The 19,595-nt window shown below is 43.3% G+C and overlaps 3 protein-coding genes and 1 long non-coding RNA gene across 5 annotated transcripts in view; 1 reads left to right on the plus strand and 3 right to left on the minus strand.

The window, feature by feature from the left end:
• LOC146980301 (sodium channel protein type 4 subunit alpha B-like) overlaps positions 1–1,248 on the minus strand; it is a 40,277-nt gene extending 39,029 nt beyond the window's left edge. The window contains exon 1 of the mRNA XM_085788568.1: positions 1,122–1,248. Within this exon, the coding sequence (XP_085644694.1) occupies positions 1,122–1,210 (89 nt within the window). The 5' untranslated portion in view covers positions 1,211–1,248. The remainder of the gene's footprint in view (positions 1–1,121) is intronic.
• Positions 1–19,595, minus strand: part of hspa9 (heat shock protein family A (Hsp70) member 9) — a 353,332-nt gene that overhangs the window by 184,992 nt on the left and 148,745 nt on the right. The window lies entirely within an intron of this gene.
• Positions 7,242–9,202, plus strand: LOC146980303 (uncharacterized). 2 transcript variants are annotated; one of them, XR_015036825.1, is made up of 3 exons: positions 7,242–7,863; positions 8,163–8,238; positions 8,909–9,202. It is a non-coding gene; the product is annotated as an uncharacterized LOC146980303 (long non-coding RNA). The 2 variants fall into 2 exon arrangements; XR_015036824.1 differs by lacking the exon at positions 7,242–7,863 and having other exon boundaries at positions 7,872–8,238.
• Positions 13,915–16,336, minus strand: LOC146980304 (uncharacterized). The gene is made up of 5 exons (XM_085788875.1): positions 16,260–16,336; positions 15,122–15,269; positions 14,980–15,009; positions 14,621–14,795; positions 13,915–14,210 (listed from the first exon to the last, which is right to left on the minus strand). Exons 1-5 carry the CDS (start codon positions 16,334–16,336, stop codon positions 13,915–13,917), a joined length of 726 nt encoding a protein of 241 aa, XP_085645001.1.

The following is a 19,595-nucleotide window of genomic DNA, read 5'->3' on the forward strand; positions in this document are numbered from 1 at the left end:
GTGGGCGGAGGGGGTCCGGAGGAGGAAACTAGGGGCAAGGCCAGGGGACATGACGGGTAGAGCAGGGGAACGGGGCTCTGGAGGGGGGCCAGGAGGCCGAGCAGAGGGGCACAGGGAGTCTAGGGGAAGACCGTGAAGCTGGGCAGAGTCTGGGGTCATGTATTTTAACAGTTGTCTACCCTTTGTCCTGCGTCGGTTTCATTGTCGTGTGTCCCCGTGCTTCATGCTCCTGTGTTCCCGTACTACGTGTGAGTTCATAATAAATCCCTTTTTTTTGCACTGAACCTTTCTAGGGCCCCAAAAAGTTTTTTGGGGTCCCTGCGTTCCCAACCACCTGTGACAAAGAGCAACAATCCACGTATCTTGTGCCATGTTTACGGTTTAAAAAACCAAACATGGTTGTCAGAGGTCAGGGTGAACTCTCCTTGGTTAGGACACTGGCCGGGGCTTTGGGCCGGTAGGTATACTTAAACTGTTTGATTTTCTCATATTTGTCTTTGATGATAGAAACAATAATAATAAAACAGATAAAACAGAATCAGGTAAAATACCATCAACTGAATGAAAATGAATTTCCCTATGAGACAATAAAGGCATTCTATCTATCTAAAAACCCTGTAAAGCAGATGGAAATTAGTGGACAGAGTTTTCTGCTTTATTGTTGTTTAGCATCACAACTGCTTCCTGCCCTGAACGCAGCTCCAGAGTGAAAACAGACCTGGGGTCAGTGTTGCTGTGGTTACAACACACTGAGCTCTAGTGGTCAAACGTTACTGATAACCATGATGTTTACATCGATGGGATGTGGCGTTCATCAGTGGAGACACAAAGACACAGTTCAGGTCCGGCTCCGCCCCCTCTTCCTGTGTTGGTCTGTTCTGCAGCAGCTGGACGCAGCTGGGTGTGGCCGTGTGTGTGTGTGTGTGTGTGTGTGTCGCCGTGTGTGTGTGTGTGTGTGTGTGTGTATGCATTCACAGGTTTTTACATCAGTAAACATCAAGTCAGTTTCCATGAGTCTGAAATAATGTGATTGATCTGTAGTCAGATGTTGTCTCGCACACACTAAACACACACACACACACACACACACACAGGTGTTCTCTCTCTCTGTACAGACTTACAGGTGTGAAGGGCGGAGCCTCAGCTGATTGGTTCTCCTCAGAACTTCTCCTCGCTCCCGTTGGCTCCTCCAGAAGTCAAAGAAAGACATCGTTCTGTTCACCGTCCACCTGTTCGTCTCTCTAACTGTCCACCTGTCTGTCTACCTGTCCGTCTCTCCACCTGTCCGTCTGTCTGTCCACCTGTCTCTCTGTCTGTCTACCTGTCTCTCTGTCCACCCCTCTACCTGTCTCTCTGTCTGTCTACCTGTCCGTCTCTCCACCTGTCCGTCTGTCTGTCTACCTGTCTCTCTGTCTGTCTCTCTGTCCACCCGTCTGTCTGTCCGTCAGTGGTCTGGTCGTCCTCTGCTCTGGTCTCAGTCTTTATCTTCTTCTTCTCATCCAGAGCGTTTCATCCTCAGAGTCCCACAGCCTCTGCTCCGTGGTCGTCGCTACGGCAACAGCCAGTTACATCCATTGTGATGTTGCTCCAACCGAGGCTCCACATGTCTCTGCTCTGCCTCGGTTCATCCTCTCTGTTGTCTACACACACACACACACACACACACAGATTCCTGGAAACTTTCAGTCCAACTTCCTGGCGTCCTGATAGTGGTCCAGCAAAACACACACACACACACACACACACACACACACACACACACACACAGTTTAAATATTAAGAGAAGAAAAGACACAAAAGCTTTATTCGCTGTGTCTGTTAGGATCCTCACACTGCCAACACTCAGCTATGCAACACACACACACACACACACACACACAATGGTCCAGCACACGGAACAACACACTAATGCAGGAGGGTTGTGTGTGTGTGTGTGTATGGAGCTCTAACTGGACTTAGTCCCTCATGGTCAGGGCCTATAAACTGGAACTACTTGATTTTCTTATCAGTTTTCAATTAAAGCAGATATCATCGGCACGGCCGTTTCGGCTAATGCTGTGTTCAAGGCAGGCTTTTGAAACCGTAAGTTACAGCTTCAAGTCACAACTACGACTTGGTAGCGTTCCAGGTAACCCGTAGCTCGTGTTTTTACCGTCCTGTTGTCTGTGAAAGTTCCCTATAACGGCCACTCGTAACTTCCGACCCGTGAACTCGTACCAGATCGAACTGGTATGACTTCACAGGAAGGAAAAACACAAAGTACGAGTTTCCTTGAACGCACCATGAGTTAGCAGCCCCCGCCCTTGTCAGGCATCAATTGGTCCTCGTGCTACGTCACCACATTCACGCGCATCCCTTGGCTGCACACACAGCCCTTCATGCCGTTCTCTCCCCTCATTGGATAACACTTGTATCCCACAAGGAAAATTTTCTCCTCGGGTTACAGCAGAGCAGAGTGACGGAGAGACTCGTGTTTAGGCTGAAATACTTCATGTAAGTGATTGCTGACGGAAAATAGGACTATTTAGGACTTATATTAACAAAAACATTCCACTGATATCTGCTTTAACTTTAAATGATGTTGTCATGGTTACCAGTATATGCCCTAACCCTTTTCATTGTGTGTCTGTATATTTTTGATGAGCTGTTAATAAGCTTTTAATCTGTGTGAGTGAGTGATGAGCAGTGATTCATGTTTCAAGCTGTTTACTGTAATGCATCCAGATGTTAAAGCACGTTAAACCGTTTGTTGTTACGCTGTGTAAAAGGTTGATGTTTCTATCATGGCCGACCTCTGGGGTTTTTCAGCTCTTCCCCCTCACATTGTCTTGGATCCAACATGCTGCATCTTTTAACTTCTTTGATACATGAACCCCCCCCCCCCCCGGTCTTGTTGCCTCACTCCAGATGTTTTGTATCTGTATCTTCATCCCCCTGGACCCCCCGTCCCCCCCTTTACTTCCACATGTCTGTGTGTAGGATGTGATTGCTTCAGTCTCTTGTGTGATTGTCTCACATGGTTCAGGTCCAAACTGTTCAACAACAACATCAACCCTCAAAGACACACTGGTGCAGAATTACAACACTTTTTGTAAAGAAGTGTTGTAATTCTTTGTTCAACAACATTGACATAGTCTTTCTTTTCTTACTTTATTTATTGGTTTTCACAATTGAAAATGTATCAGCATACAGAAATGCAAGAACAGATCCCCCCCACCCCCCACCCTAGGGGACAAGCAAAAAAAAAAAAGTAAATTAAGTATAGTAAATTAGTGGACACTGTATCATCGACAACAACAATCAAGACGAGAAGCAAAGACAAAACATACGGTGTGTGTGTGAGAGAACAAACAAGTGATTTTCAGTAATAGTAGGAAAAACAATATATAGATGACATCATAGGCGCCGATTTCGTGGGTGCTCCGGTGCACAAGCACCCACTGACCAGGTTGAGCACCCGCTTGGGGCACGCCACCAGATGCGCATTTCTCCGTGCCGCGCCTCGGCCCCTCAGCTGTGTATCTGTGTATCATGTGTAGCCCGTATGTGTGTGTAGCCTGTGTGAATGTGTGTATTAATCCCTCGCGCGCTCTGTGATGAATAAACACAAATCGCGACAGAGCGCGAGCCTGCAGAGGTGCTCGCCCTGCTGCATCTGACACAATCGGTTGGGGACAGCTCTCCATTCCGACACACCCTCCACTTCGACACCCCGCTGTTCCGAAACACCCCCACTTTTAAACACCGCTGTTCCGACACCCTCCCCCCCGCAGCTGTCCAATGTCCAAGGTGCTGAACCGCGTGACGTTGTCTACACTCTGTGTTGTGTCTTGTCTGTGAAACGTGCTGCTCAGAGACTGGGCAGATCTGTCCCACTTGCTTTCTCCCCGACTCCGTTGTTGGAGATCTCCACACAGTAATAGAAATACCCCCCCCCCCTGCTCCGCTCGAACGCGGCTGAACCCGGCTTGAGCTCACAGGGGCGCGAGGCTGCTGCAGCTAACTAAATTTTTAACTAGTTGGTTAAGTTTAGTAAAAAGACCAGGTAGAGGCTAGACAGGCTAGAAGCATAATGAACATTATATGTCATTAATATGAAGTATTTGCTTGTTTTGCAGTTAATTATGCACATGATCCGTTTGACCCCAAAAAGGAAAAAAGGATCAATGCGCACTGCGCACTGGGGGTTTCCCCCACTGGCCTTTTCGGAATAGCGGGGTCTTCAGAAAAAATAGAAAACCCCGCTATTACGATGAATGGAAGTCTATTGTCGGAAAGGCGGGGCTTCGGAAAGGCGGGGTGTAACCCAATCGGTTAACGACACCGAAAGGAAACTGGCTCCGCTCCACGGCTATTTCGCATCCGACGTCGATGTTAACTCTTTCGCGACCATTGACGAGTAAACTCGTCACAGCCTGCCGAACGTTCACGACCATTGACGAGTAAACTCGTCAAAACCGTTTTTTTACAGATTACGATAATAGACACTCTGAGGTACCCTGTGTGTGAATATGGTTCCTCTGATATGTAAAACTGTTTTAAACTAAAATCAAAACATAATGTTTTTTATAAACTGTGTGATCTTGGTTTTGTTTGAGTAATCGGTCTCCTTGAATGCTGCTCTGTGGACAGCGTGCAGCGCTGTGCGGCTGTCGGCTACAGTGTTGCCACTTTCTCGCTGAATCTGGCGACTTTCCAAACCCTCTTGGTGACTTTTTTTTTGACAAAAGCGACCGACGACAAATCTGGCGACTTTTTCCGGTGCTGTTACAAACGTTTCTGGTTTGGAGACTCGGATCTGAAAGCCCGTTATCTCTGCTGTTTTCACCGTGCAGCGGAGCGGGCGCTGAGCAGCGGGCGCTGAGCAGCGGGCGCCCCCGCCCCAGAGCACTCATCGCCGGCCAGTCACACAGCAGTGTCACGGAGCTGCTGCGCTGCAGCCAGAGACCCACACCGCTGCACCGCTGCTCTCCAAGCTGCCACCCCCCCCCCCCCCCAGATTTGCCTACAAATATATTTATTTAGCCGTAGAAATGATTTGGGAGACGCCACACTGCAGAGTAGCGGTAAAATGAGCCGATTGCCACTTGACACAAAAGTGCGTTTTTCTCTGAAACTAGAGCGGGAGCTCCGTTTTTGGAGAAACCCAGCTCTCTTCTTCTACTTCGTACTCACGAACGAAACGGCGGAAAAACGCGCCGTTTTTTCAAGGAGCACGTTGGAAAGTCACTCTTCAACCACGTGAAGACCGTTTGTTTCTAGGTGATGTACAGAGTTCGGTTCGACGTGAGAAAAAGGTAAACAAATAGCCAAAAACATGTGGTCCTGAGCGGATGTGCTGAGGAATTAGTGTGGTCGTGAAAGAGTTAAGCACACGTTGTTATTGATATTGTAGCGTCCGACCCGACGTAACTACAACAACATAACACAAACTTATCTGACAGCTCTCACTTCCTCCTCTGCTCCTCCTCACTCACTCACCTACAGACACCCACACACACACACCCACACACACACAGCTGTCTTCCTCACACTCACCCCGGCCCCTCAGCTTCTCATCCAACCTGCCCATACACATTGACAGTCAGTCAGAAATCACGGAACTTAAACACCATAACAAGAACATTACTGCGGGGTTGCTACAATATTTTCAGTTGTGCAGTCGGCTATTATTTATTAATAATGAGCGATGAGTCCCATGATATGCACACCAGTGTTTGTAGAGCCCGGTTTAGGTGTGCACGCGTAATACCCCCCCCCCCCAACACATGCGCGCACCCAAGGGGGTAGATCGGACTACACGCAGGCGTAGCTCACAGTCGGCCATATGAGGACGGGCAACTTGCTCTGACTCTGGCTGCAGTTACAGTGCAGTCGATAGGTGATCCAGTCATCTGCACTAAAAAAACGATTCATAACTCTGTGAAAATATCAGTATGTAGCTATTACTTTAACTATTTGCATAATGTCACTATAATGTTACTTTTACAAAAAAAAAAATACATTATTAAAATTATCCGTGATTCTAAATATGCTGCATCATAACTGCATAAACGTTCATAAAAATCAAACCGTTTTGAAATCGGACAAAAACTGAGCAAGTTATGGTCATTATAGCAGAACATGCAGCATAGGCTTAATGCTCTGAGGGAGAGAGTTGCCCGTCCCAAGATGGCCGCCGTACTGGCTACGCTTTGTCATTGGGAAACAGCTGCGGGTGAGTCATCTAGTTCTTATATATATCTATGCGCGCACCCACGGGCAAAAACATAAATCGGCGCCCATGGATGACATTGACATACCCTGCACATTCACCACGCTATGAGATAACAGAACGTTACCAGACAGAGTTGTTTTAGAGGAACAGCTGATGCGTGTTGCCTTCAGGGACAGTTTTTCATCAAGTAGTCTCTGTATTTACCTCTAAAACAACTCTGTGTGGTAACGTTCTGTTATCTCATAGCGTGGTGAATGTGCAGGTCACAACTTGTCCACCAGAGCGTTGTGGAGTTGTTGGATTGTGTATTTGATGAGTTTGATGAGGGAAACCAAGAAATCCCATGAGACAATTAAAGGTAACAAACCTACTGCTATGACTATAGGGATTATGGCATTGGGCCAATTTGACTAAATGTTGAACTATACCTTTAACAAATAGCTTAGTTTATAATGTAGGTTAATAAGTATTTGGACTGAGGTTCAGTTTAAAAACCACAGGGAATAATATGAGGTTAGGGTTAATGATGGAAACACATCATGAGTAAAAAGTCATTTCAGGTTATTGTTTCAGACTCAGACTGGTAAAGGAAGAGTATGGTTACTGGTTTAATACTTGGATTACTTGGATCTCACAGCATCACATCTTCTCCCAAGTGGGACTGTGAAGGAACTGATAGCCGTTTGCTTTGTTGTCACGGTCTGCCCCGAGGCCTCCCCCAGAGTGCCGACATGTTTGAACCTTAAGTGGTTTCTCATCGAACCCGTTGAGTGGTTGTAAGCCAGTTTAAGGTTACAAATGCGACATACAACCTTGTTTGTATCATCTTTGTCCTTGGTCCCACACAGCACTTTTATTCGCCATCTTCTTTTAACACAAAACTGTAACTTAGCTAGCTGTCTATCATGTCAGACTCCTGTCTGTTCGTCAATTCCACTTGACGACCACAAGGCGGCACTGTTGTAAAGCATGGACAACCTTGACATTTACATGAGTTTCACAGACAATTTTGTGTGTGTTTTAGGTCCGTGTACGAAGTATAATTCAATTGCGTTGTTCACTTCGTATCATGAGAAATGTCGTTTTTAGGGGTATTTCCTGTTTGATTGACGTGAGACGTACAATGCAATTCAGCGCACCGAAGTGCCCGCTTGTTCCTTTCTCCAACTTGTACAATGAAAATTGAAAAAGGAAGTCGAGAGCCGGAACCAGCCTTCAAAGTAAAAGCTCCGCGTTTTGAAGAGTCTTGGCTACAGCGCCGGACAATTTAAAAGAAAAAAAAAAACCCGAAACGAATTAAATACAAACTCACAACAAATCGCCTAAACGATTACCATTTCATAAATGATATAAAGTGATATTTCGGCTACTTTCCCCGCAACTGTCAGGATCCGTGGGGGATTTTCACAATAAGGGCACCGAATCGCACTGAGATGCTGTCAACGTCGTGAGGTGAGTGTCTCGGTGAGTGAGTCAAACTTTGTTGTGGTTGACGACTTCATCACTACTTCACTCATTAAGTAGATCAGACGTTATGTTGTTTTTCATAATTTTGACCTAACTTCTCCAACCAGTATTTAAATTGTTGACCTGCTAACGGTTAGCTCCAGAAGAAAATCAACGCCAGCAATGCTAATTGTTTACAGGTAAACTAGCTAGCGGTTGTAGCTAATCAACAGCTGTTGGATGCTAACGTTACGTCTTTTGTTATTATCAGCTCTTTAACTGCACCTCATTTGAATATTTTCTTCTCTAAATCTGTGAGAAATGTCCTCATTTATGGTAGAAGTGAATGAATACGTATTTTTTATTTATTAAACACTAGTTGTGTTCACAGAATTTGTGTAACTTATTACCAGCATCATGTTTATCCACGCAGACTACAAAGCAGTCTAAACTAAGTCTAAATGAAATATGAAATGTCATGTGTGTCCCTGTTTGGCAGATGTGGGTCCACCGTGAGCTGATGCGTGAACTCATCCTATGACAGCACCAGGATCAGCTTGAAACAGCCAGAGCTGGTAAGTTGAGAGTTACCAGTGAGTAGAGTCCATCATTTAGATACATTCAGGGCATTTTGATCACCACATTTCCACGGACACGACTCCCTGTCATCATTTCATCGATTTATAATGTTTAAAGTTTGAATTCAGTGGGGAAGCTTTTTGTCTTCTTCTATGATGTGGTGTGTGGCAGCATTATAGCACCACGCCAGCTCCACGCAGGCCTGGCACAATACTACAGTATTTTGAGTCGTGTATACACAGTCTGAAAGATTTCATCCTTCCTTGCTGTCCTAGCAGAGCACTCTGCTCCCAGAATGCAGGTCTGTTAGTGACTCCCATTATCTCTAGAAACAGACTGGGAGGTAGAGCCTTCAGTTACCGGGCTCCTTTACTGTGGAACCAGCTCTCTCCATGGGTCAAAGACTAACTACATTTAACTACATTTAAGTCTAGGCTGAAGACCTTCCTCTATGACAGAGCTTTTAGTTAGGGCTGGTTCAGGTAGCTCTGAACCATTGTATAGCTACACAGCTACAGTATAGGCTTCGACTGCTGGGGGACACATCACATTACATCAAGCCCTCTCCTCTCCTCTCCTCTCCTCTCCTCTCCTCTCCTCTCTTTTTGTGTTGTCATTATCTATTGTACTTTGGCCTTGGTCTTACACCATCTGTGTTTTCCACAGATTTCTCTAGAGCTCCATCTGCAGCGCCTCCTTTCCTCTGCCCCTACACCAACCAGCCTGCCCATCAGTACTCCTGCTCTCCTGTGGATGGAGTGTCACTCACCTCAGATGCTTTGGAAGGAGCTTCAACATGTCTGCTTTCTGAGCTCCAAACTGTACCTACCGGTACTAAGAATGGCTTTCACAGCGAAACACAGCCTGCTTTCTAGTGCAAAGGATAGTACTAAGACACAGACATGCTGGGTGCCAGGTTTTTACAAATGTTGAACAATTAATGAATGAATTTGGAATTTATATTACCTCCAGAACCTCCATTGGCTCACAATTCCTTATCACATTCAGTTCAAAGTCCTTCTCCTCACCTTCAAAGCCCTCCAGAACCAGGCCCCATCCTACCTCACTGACCTCGTTGGACCATCACACCCGCCCCACTGCCTCCGCTCCTCCTCCCAGGATCAAGCACAAAACCTGGGGTTACAAAGCCTTCTCCATCGCTGCCCCCTCCCTTTTGAACTCTCTCCCCAACACATCTGTCACTGTACAGACTGAAATGCTTTCAAATCATTGCTCAAAACCCACCTTTAGAAACTTGCTTTAAACTGTATTTCACTTCATGTGTTGATTATTTCCTTTGTCGTATTTCATGTATTTATATGTTCTTGTTTGTTTTACTATGTAAAGGCGACTATAAGTAAGTAAAGAAAATATATTGTCATTACAGTTTTTCTCGATTGCTAAGACACATTTCTCGAAAGCTTCTCTCATTTTCTCTAAACTGTGAACACAAACCCCAATTTTCAAGCTACATTCACAAAACCTCAGACTCTTCTTGCAAAACCAAACTTTCACCTCAAAACAGTTCAATCTGTGCCCAAAACTGAACTTTGTTGCCAAATCGTGCCCCGAGTCAATCAGAATTAAAAACACTACTGAGCAGCCACTAAACACTACATAGAAAAATAGAAAACACAATGCACAGCACATGAAGCTGTAGAAATACAGTTTTTCTCAATTGCTAAAACACTAAACCCTATTGTCTGAACCAAATTCTCAGTTGCCTGAACCCACTGATTGAATCAGTCTCTTTTGGCAAAACCATCAGCACATTTCACCTGTTTAGACACAACTTACCAACACATTTTCATTGTGATGCACCTGTGTTGCATAATGCTGAGCACAGGTGGCAAAAGTCAAACACAAGTAAAGCACAAGTTTCACCGGTTGAACACAACAACTCAAAATTGATCACACTTGTGTCCAATGATGTGAGGGCACACATAGCCTAAGCCAGTTCAGGATGAAGTCCTGTGGCCTGATCCAGTACAGAGAAATGATGCTGTGGCTGAGTAATGCACCTCTCATTTCTATATTTTTGTACTTTATTTTTACGTAGGCTTACTGTATACAAGTGCTAAATGCACAAGATTTCTGTTTGTTTTTGTACTGTACAAGTGCTACGTGTAAAATGCACAGGATTTCTGGTTTTTGTACTTCTTTTTTTTTTTTACAGTACTGTACTATGTACAAGTGCTACTACGTAAATGCACAGGTTTTTTGTTTTGCAAGAGGAGAAGATGAGAGACGACAGGGTGAAGGAAGAGAGGATGAGGGAGGGACGGATGAACTGGGAAGAAAAAAGAAGAAGGAAGGAAAAGGGGATGAAATGGACATGGGGAGGGAAGGAGGAGGGTGAAAGAAAGGGAAGGATAGAAGTGCTAAATGCACAGGTTTTTGTTTTGCAACATTTAGCTTACAGTGAAGGATAAACATTTATTTCTACAGCTTCATGTGCTGAGCATTGTGTTTTCTATTTGTCTATGTAGTGTTTAGTGAAGCTCAGTAGTGTTTTTAATTTTGATTGACTCGGGGCACGATTTGACAACATAGTTCAGTTTTGGGCACAGATTGAACTGTTTTGAGGTGAAAGTTTGGTTTTGCAACAAGAGTCTGAGGTTTTGTGAATGTAGCTTGAAAATTGGGGTTTGTGTTCACAGTTTAGAGAAAATTAGAGAAGCTTTCGAGAAATGTGTTTTAGCAATCGAGAAAAACTGTAAATGTTTATCGTTCACTGTAGGCTAAATGCATGTTGCAAAACAAAAAACCTGTGCATTTACACTGTAGCACTTCTCTCCTTCCCTTTCTTTCACCCTCCTCCTTACCTCTCCACATCCATTTCATCCCCTTTTCCTTCCTTCTTTTTTTCTGCCCAGTTCATCCCTCCCTCCCTCATCCTTTCTTTCTTCACCCTGTCGCCTCTCATCTTCTCCTCTTGCAAAACAAAAAACCTGTGCATTTAGCACTTGTACATAGTAAAAAAAAAGGAGTACAAAAAACAGAAATCTTGTGCATTTACACGTAGCACTTGTACAGTACAAAGACAAACAGAAATCTTGTGCATTTAGCACTTGTATACAGTAAGCCTACGTAAAAATAAAGTACAAAAATATAGAAATGAGAAGTGCACAACTCAGCCACAGCGTAATTTCTCTGTACTGGGTCAGGCCACAGGACTTCATCCTGAACTGGCTTACAGTATATGTGCCCTCACATCATTGGACACAAGTGTTATCAATTTTGAGTTGTTGTGTTCAACCGGTGAAACTTGTGCTTTACTTTACAGGTGCATCACAATGAAAATGTGTTGGTAAGATGTGTCTAAACAGGTGAAAAGTGCTGATGGTTTTGCCAAAAGAGTGACTGATTCAATCAGTGGGTTCAGGCAACTGAGAATTTGGTTCAGACAACAGGGTTTAGTGTTTTAGCAATTGAGAAAAACTGTATTAACCAGTGATTGACACAGTGCTTCGGACAAGAGGGCATTTGAGGTTATGAGGTCAGAAGAAACAATCACAGGGTCAAGCTACCCATCTACTGCAGAGTTTGCACAAGATTGCTGTTTGTCAAGAGCAAAAGCATTGTTAGAGACTCCTCTCACCTCTTGGACAGCCTGTCCCAACTCCTTCATCAGGTCAGAGATATTGCAGTCACAGGTGCAGGGCTCTTAGACTCGAAACACAGTATGTAAAGTGTTTGATGACAATAAAGAGAACCTTGACTTTAACCTCAACACATCCTTACTTAATTCTTCGGTAATGAAAAAGTTCCAGATTGGCACCACATGGTTTAAAGCATGGCAACTGATATCTGAAACAATTGTAAAACAGAAATAAGAAACCCAATACATTTTGAGTGTACAGCAATAAAGGTAAGTTGTATTTCACTGAAAAGTACATTGATTCATTGTTGTATGTAAACACTGCCTTTTAGGGGCGGTGCGTGGCGCAGTGGGTAGAGCGCAGGCGTCCCCGGTTCGGGTCCCGCGTCGGGCGGACCTTTCCTGCGTGTCGTTCCCCCTCTCTCTGCCTCCCCATTTCCTGTCTATCTCTACTGTCATCACTATCAAATAAAGGAAAAAAGCCGAAAAATATACTTTAAAAAAAAAAAAAACACTGCCTTTTAATTTACTGGATGATGATAAGAGAAGAGATGGTTATTCCTTGTCCAGGACACAGATGAAACGTGCACAGTAGCTCATACTGGTCACAGAAAGAGAAGTCATAAGTCATGGTGGTATTTTTGTTGTTTGTTTTCATCAGGGATGCTGTATACAACATGGCCTAACTCTTGTCAATAAAAAAAAGAAAATGCAACAAAGATATTACTTGTGCAATTGTTCCCTTTCTTGCCACATTCCAAAGCCTATCATGACACTAATGTCTGCAATAACTGGTAGGAGCTCTAACATCTCCACTAACTTGAAGAAATAGTGTGTTGTAGGATGTGTACATACTGCTATTACTGTAATCATGGGTGGGAACTAAATTAAATAATTTTACAGTAGTTGATGTATAGTGTTACTTTAAATGTATTACAATAAGTGCCTAGATGCTAAGGAATTTGAAGAATAAGTCTGTTATACAGCCTGTCTCAGTGCATGTCAGTAAGGTTAGGACCAGTTTCTTGCTTCATTGTCATGAAAAAACATCAGCACAGTGCAGTTAATAAACACATCAGAGTCATGTTCTGACATTCAAACATTTAATTAAAAGAACTCAACTAACAATTTACAGAACTCAACATTTAATTAAAAGAACTCAACTAACAATTTACAGAACTCAACATTTAATTAAAAGAACTCAACTAACAATTTACAGAACTCAACATTCAATTAACAGAACTCAAAAAGGAACAAAAACAAGAATTTCTCAAGGGCTCCTGATAATGTCCATGGCCTCTGACAGGCCTGCCACAGTTACGGTGCTCTCATCACTTATTGGTGCCCGGCACTTCGGACACACGCCGTTCCTCTCAATGAGGATGTGGAGGCAGCTGCCGGACCTTCCATCTCAGCTGTAATGACAACAACACAACAGTCATCAACAAATTACATGTTTAAATTTCAATTTTGCTTCAAACATATATTAAAGCAGATATCAGCGATCCAGCTGTTTTGGATAATGCTGCGTTCAAGGCAGGCTTTTGAAACCGTAAGTTACAGCTTCAAGTCATGACTACGACTTTGTAGCATTCCAGGCAACCCGTAACTCGTGCACTATAACGGCCACTCGTAACTTTCGACCCGTGAACTCGTACCAGATCGAACTGGTATGACTTCACAGGTCGGAAAAAGTTACGAGTTTCCTCGAACGCACCATGAGTTAGCAGCCCCCGCCTTTGTCATGCATCTATTGGTCCTCGTCCCTACGTCACCACATTCACGTGCATCCCTTGGCTGCACACACAGCCCTTCATGCCGTTCTCTCTCCTCATTGGATAACACTTGTATCCCACAAGGAAAGTTTTCTCCTCGGGTTACAGCAGAGCAGAGTGACGGAGAGACTCGTGTTTAGGCTGAAACACTCCATGTAAGTGATTGCTGACGGAAAATAGGACTATTTAGAACTTATATTAACAAAAACATTCCGCTGATATCTACTTTAACATTATCTCAACAACTACCAGAATTAAAATGTTAGGCCATTGTAATATATTGTATGTTTCTCACTTTAGGTAGAAACACGGATTAGGTGTTCTACAGCAGCCTGCAGTGGCCCATGATTGCTGTTCACAGCGCTGTCAAATAGTAGGGTTATGTCTCCAAAAGCCTCTGCAAAACGTCGGTTCGCATTCTGTCTGTCTTCTGCAGAGGCAAATGGATCATTTCCAAAAATAGAAACCCTGGAAAGTGCTCCTCCTCTTTCTGTTTCATAGCAGTCAGCTGCTTCAGAGGCACAAGGAAGTACCTCCTCAGCTAGCTTAACTGGACAGCCACATGAAGCCAGCAAATTGGGAATCCCTCTGCCTGAAAAACATATGGGCACATATTAAGATTAGTGTCACATGGCAAAGAACAGGGATCCAGGCTAAAATGTGAAAATGAGGTGCCATTTCTCAGTAACCCATCAGAGTCCTGAAAATGACACATCATACTGTATAAAAGTCCAAGACAAGAGTTTGAAAGTAGCATGTTGCACAGCACGTCAGAGACTTGTATCCTTTACACAAATATATAGGCTAATAGTTAATGCATTGTTAGTTACCCACATATACATTTAGCCTATTTTATAAATAAACATTTATTATCTGTAAACTACTATATGTAATCAACAACAGAAATGCATCATTCTCTATGATTTTGTGTGTTAGCCTACCTACACAAAAACAAACAGAAAGACAGAGAGAGAGAGAGAAAGTGTGTAATAACTTTAATACCTGGAACTCTGTGAGCATTCCATGACTCCACGAAGCGGTTCATACCGACAGTGGCAACCTGGCATGCCAAGGTGGAGACACAGAATTTTGTCGTCTGGTCATTCATATTGATGACCTCTTGGTCCATCATACGTGTCAGGCAGGCTTTGATAGGGTAATTGACCCGATTATTTACCTATAAAACAGTGTATGAAAATTATATTTTACCAAATAGTTCACACAAAGCTGCTCATAAAAATTAGATTTATTTAAAATTAGATTTATTTAAAACTAAAAAATTTAAAACTAGTAATATTGTACTTGTGAAGTGAAGGCTTTCATACACACAGAGGGAACAACTAGTGTTTCAAAATACAAACCTCTGGCCAAATCCTCTCAACACGATGGTTCTGAGAGTGAACAAGAGAAAATTACGTGTCAGTCTAACATGAGGGACAAGTATCTAAAATGATTGCAAGAGCTAGCATATTGTACATTACAACATCAGGATTTTTCCTTTACTAGTGTTGATGGTGTCCGGAGAAATGGTGGTCGGTCAACTCTGTATCTGTGTCCTGCCAGTTTTTCCTGCATAAAGACGCACAGGTTGAACTCAGTCCCACAGTCTGTACGGAGTTGATCCCAAAGTCCATGATCAAGCACTGCTTGCCTTTAACAATAAAACATTGAAAATGCAATGATTTCTTTTATCCAAACAAGTTTTAAATGAGTCACATTGAATTCCTGACACTCATCCTAAAAGTTTTTAATTAAATTAAATTTAAGTGGAGACATTCACATGTAACTTATTGATACAGACTCACAGATCTTTGCAAAACAACATGTTCAAGACATTATTTGCTGCATACCTGTAAACCTTCTCATAAATTGTAAGGTTGTTTTTGATTGGCATAGTGGAATGGCCAACCACCTTTCCACTAAAACCATCCACTGCCACAACATGGGTGACCCCAAACATGACCATTTTCTCATTTTGGTCCATGTGGAGTTTCTGCCCACAGTACTCGGCATTATATGGTGTAGGATTCAGGTTTCGGGCACCCTAAAAATAAATATTATTTGGATCAGAAATAACAATAAAAGAGTTCATCCCTAAATCATCCCATATAATAGATATTCTGGCATACTTGTTGGCGAGCTTCATGTTGTTGAGGGCGAACCGCTTTTAAAGCTGCTCCCACTCGCCCTTCACTTGCATTTGTGCCTCTTGAAGACAGGTACCCTGTCATCATTTTCCTCCCAAACATTGGCCCAACCTAGAGAAACAAGAGCAGAAATAAATAAAAGTTCCCTGGTCATCTGAGTGTGGATTTTTCCTACTTTATCATTGAGCTAAATCATAATAATAATGATGAGATTAATAATAATTAAATTTCATTGTATTTTTAATGCATTGACGATATAAAGGCCTCTTATTTTATCTGAATAATAATACGAGAAAGAACTAATAACAACAGTAGGCTAATAATGACAACAACAACAACAACAACAACAACAACAACAACAACAACAACATAGCCTATTAATTTTTATTTGTTATTATTTACAACTGTTGTTGTAGTTGATGATATTGTTCTTTGGTTCCTATGGGAACGGGCAGATTTGGTGGGGAAAAATAACAAAAACAGTCATTACTCACCTGTTGCACGGCCTCTTCCACAGCAACTTGAAGTTGTGGGGTTGTGGTCTTGCCCCAAGTTTTGTGCTCCAGTCCATAGTGCTGACAAAATTTCATTAAGTTGGCGACACTGCAGCCCCTATGCACACCTATTGACGTGAGACTTAACGAAATCTCCTCATAAGATTTTCCGTTATCCTTCATAGATTTAATCATCTCATAATGAGGCTCTAAACTTGGGAAACTCATCTTTGAAATTGGCGCGTTGTCATCAGTTTTTCCCCGGTAAAAGGAACTTGCGTCAACCATACTCCAACGTAACCAGCAGATGGCGTAGCCGCGCACCATACTACCGAAGGCTTTATAAAGTTGGGCTGGCACAAACCGCGGTCTTTTTGGCGCCTGTGTGAGAAGTATCGCCTGACGTGAAGCAATGGAGAGTGAACGATACACCCTAACAAGGAGGCAGAAGACCCTAATGGTCCGAGTGGTGGATATGACTGTCACGAACATATCTCGCATCTTTCAGGTGGAGTATCATGTAGTTTCAGTTAATCTAATATGAAAAATGTTACCGCTAACACTAGCTAGCTTCAGCTTTGTGTGTAGCCACTGGGTTTTTGCATTTAAGTTTATGTTGAAATAAATACATATTAACAAACATGTCGGTATTTTCCTTTCATTGTTGCATTGTATAGCTGCTACCAGATAGCATCTACCTACAGGAAAGGGACAATGGGACTGTCGTTTTCCCACTGGATGATTATTTTGCCCATGTGGACCTAAGCCCCGGTGCCATATATCTGGTAGAGGGCCAGGAACGGGCATCGACCGTGCCCGCACCCACACCACCCGGTGGGGTCGCATTCCAGTTTCCCCCGGGCCCTCCGGCTACGCAGTCTCGCCCTCCACCGCCTCCACCTCAAAGAAAATATTCGAGGTAACGTTAAATTTAATACACACTCAATATAGTTAAAGACCGGGTAAACCAAATTCAGTATTTTTCTTCTTATCATATTAATTATCTTCTTAAATGTGTCCCTCAAAACATGTAAAAAATATTTTTCCCATTCATCTTTTCCTTGAGGAGCTAGGCCTCAGAGACTGTTCTGTGTGCAGGTTTAGAATGGGCGGGCTTAAATCGATGACCGCTTTACGTAAAGCGGTCATACTTACATAAACCCGCCCCCTGCTCTGCTCTATGTATAAATACATTCAGCCAACTGATTTCAGAGGTTTTCCGTCCCACTTGCTCTTGAGTCTAGCAGAAACACGTGTAACAGCCAGCTAACTAAACGTAGTCATGTTCACACACAGGGGAGACCACTACTGTCCTGTTCCTTCATATAATGAGTTTACAGTGCTAACGTTAACGTATTCACACCGTGATAAACAGCCGTCACCGCGGGGAGAGAGGCTGACTCCCCCGTCACAAAAAAAAGTTTTTAGCCGCGGTAGCAGCCGTAGCCTCCCCGGCTCCACCATGTTGTTTCCCCTGGTCTCCTCCCACCGGGACACGGCTGCTGCTCAGCTCGGACGCGTACACGGGCGCCAGGCGGTCTGGACCGGGTTTGGACTCGGTACCAGGTCCAGAGATAATTCACTGCCTCTGCTACTGCTTCTCCTGTCAGGGCACTTGAAGCTAAAGCTAAGCTAAAGCTAAGCTAACGTTAGCTAAAAACTTTATTTATTTTTTTCACACAATACGATACGATACGATAAACTTTATTGTCCCGTTCAGGGAAATTTGTCTTGGACACTGTAGCTGCGCCATAAATGCCTTAACGGCCACAATAACAAAAACAAACAACAAAAGAACAATACACCTCAGCCATATTAATCCAACAGCATTGCACATATCCCATAACATAGCATATATTCCATAACATAACACATATTGCACACATCCCATAACATAGCACATATTGCACACATCCCATAACATAACACATATTGCACTCATCCCACAACATACACATACATACACCTCATAAATTCACCATGGTAAGAGCACTATGAGAGTTATTGCACAAACTCGTTAAGAGATTTGATAGAAGTTGGGATAAAAGAATTCTTAAAACGGTTGAGTTTACAGCGAGGGACTCTGTATCGTCTACCTGAGGGTAGGAGGTCAAACTCTGAGTGAAGGATGTGGGAGGGGTCATTCACTATCCTCAGGGCTTGTCTAAAAACCGTTTGCTCATACATGGACTGCAGAGTCTGATTGTCGCTTTTCCCAATGACCTTCAAGCAAGCTTAGTCTTTAGTTTTGTGGAGAGGTTGCCATACCATGATGACATCCCATATCTGATTAAGCTCTCAAGCACTGCCTGGTAGAATAAAAACATGATATTTTTGTCTACCCCATATACTCTTAGTCTGCGTAGAAAGTACAATCTCTGCTGTAGACGAGAACACAAGTTATCCACATGCACATACCAACTAAAGGTGTCATCTAAATGAACTCCAAGGTATTTGTAAGAGCTGACCTGCTCAATGGGGGAGTCATGTATGACAACAGGACTATGGTCCCCTACTGATCTAGGGTCCAGGACCAACTCTTTAGTTTTTTTAACATTCAGAGAGAGGTAGTGAGCATCACACCATTGCACGAAGTTTTCTATTTCAGAGAAATAGGCTAAAGTGCTAGAGTCTTTGTGCAGTAGACCAAGGATGGCGGTATCGTCAGAAAACTTAAAAACAAGGTTCCCTGTGTGGCTGTTTGTACAGTCATTAGTGTACAATGTAAAAAGGACTGGGGAGCTCACACAACCCTGTGGGGCACCTGTGCTGATAGATTTGCAATCTGAGAGCGTGTTATTGACTCTCACCTGCTGACTTCGATTGGTTAAAAAGGAAAAATACCACTTGATTAAAAAAGGATTAACACTCATCTGCTTCAGTTTAGAAATAAGCAGATGGGGTTGAAGTGTATTAAAAGCCGAGCTAAAATCAATAAATAAGATCCGTGCATATGCTTTTGGGCATTCCAAGTGCTTGACAGTGAAGTGAGTGATGCTATTGATGGCATCATCAGTGCCCCTCCCCTGCCTATAGGCAAACTGGTATGGGTCAAGTGCCAAGTTGACCTCCGCTTTAAGCACAGATAGCATGTATTTCTCAAAGCTTTTCATTACAATTGAAGTCAAGGCCACAGGTCTGAAATCATTATTATCAACTGGGCACGGTTTCTTAGCTACAGGAACTATGGTGGATTTTTTCCACAAAGCAGGAACAGTGTGCGAGTCCACAGACCGCTGAAAGATGGGGCACCAAGCTGGAGTAAGCTCTTCTGCACATGCCTTTAAAAGCAGTGCAGAAATGCCGTCCGGGCCAGTTGATTTTTTAGTGCACACA

This window comes from Trachurus japonicus, chromosome 10 (assembly GCF_045865225.1).
Source record: "Trachurus japonicus isolate A0001 chromosome 10, Traja_1.0".
NCBI classification, from domain to species: Eukaryota; Metazoa; Chordata; class Actinopteri; order Carangiformes; family Carangidae; genus Trachurus; species Trachurus japonicus.

Bases quoted from the DNA above. Each gene is read 5' to 3' on its own strand.
- LOC146980304 (XM_085788875.1), bottom strand. From the start codon at position 16,336: ATGGACTGGAGCACAAAACTTGGGGCAAGACCACAACCCCACAACTTC. The intron at 15,010-15,121 runs GTAAAGGAAAAA...GTTCACTCTCAG, and splicing joins TCCGGACACCATCAACACTA to AACCATCGTGTTGAGAGGAT. The intron at 14,796-14,979 runs GTTTGTATTTTG...ACTGTTTTATAG, and splicing joins TTGAGAGGATTTGGCCAGAG to GTAAATAATCGGGTCAATTA.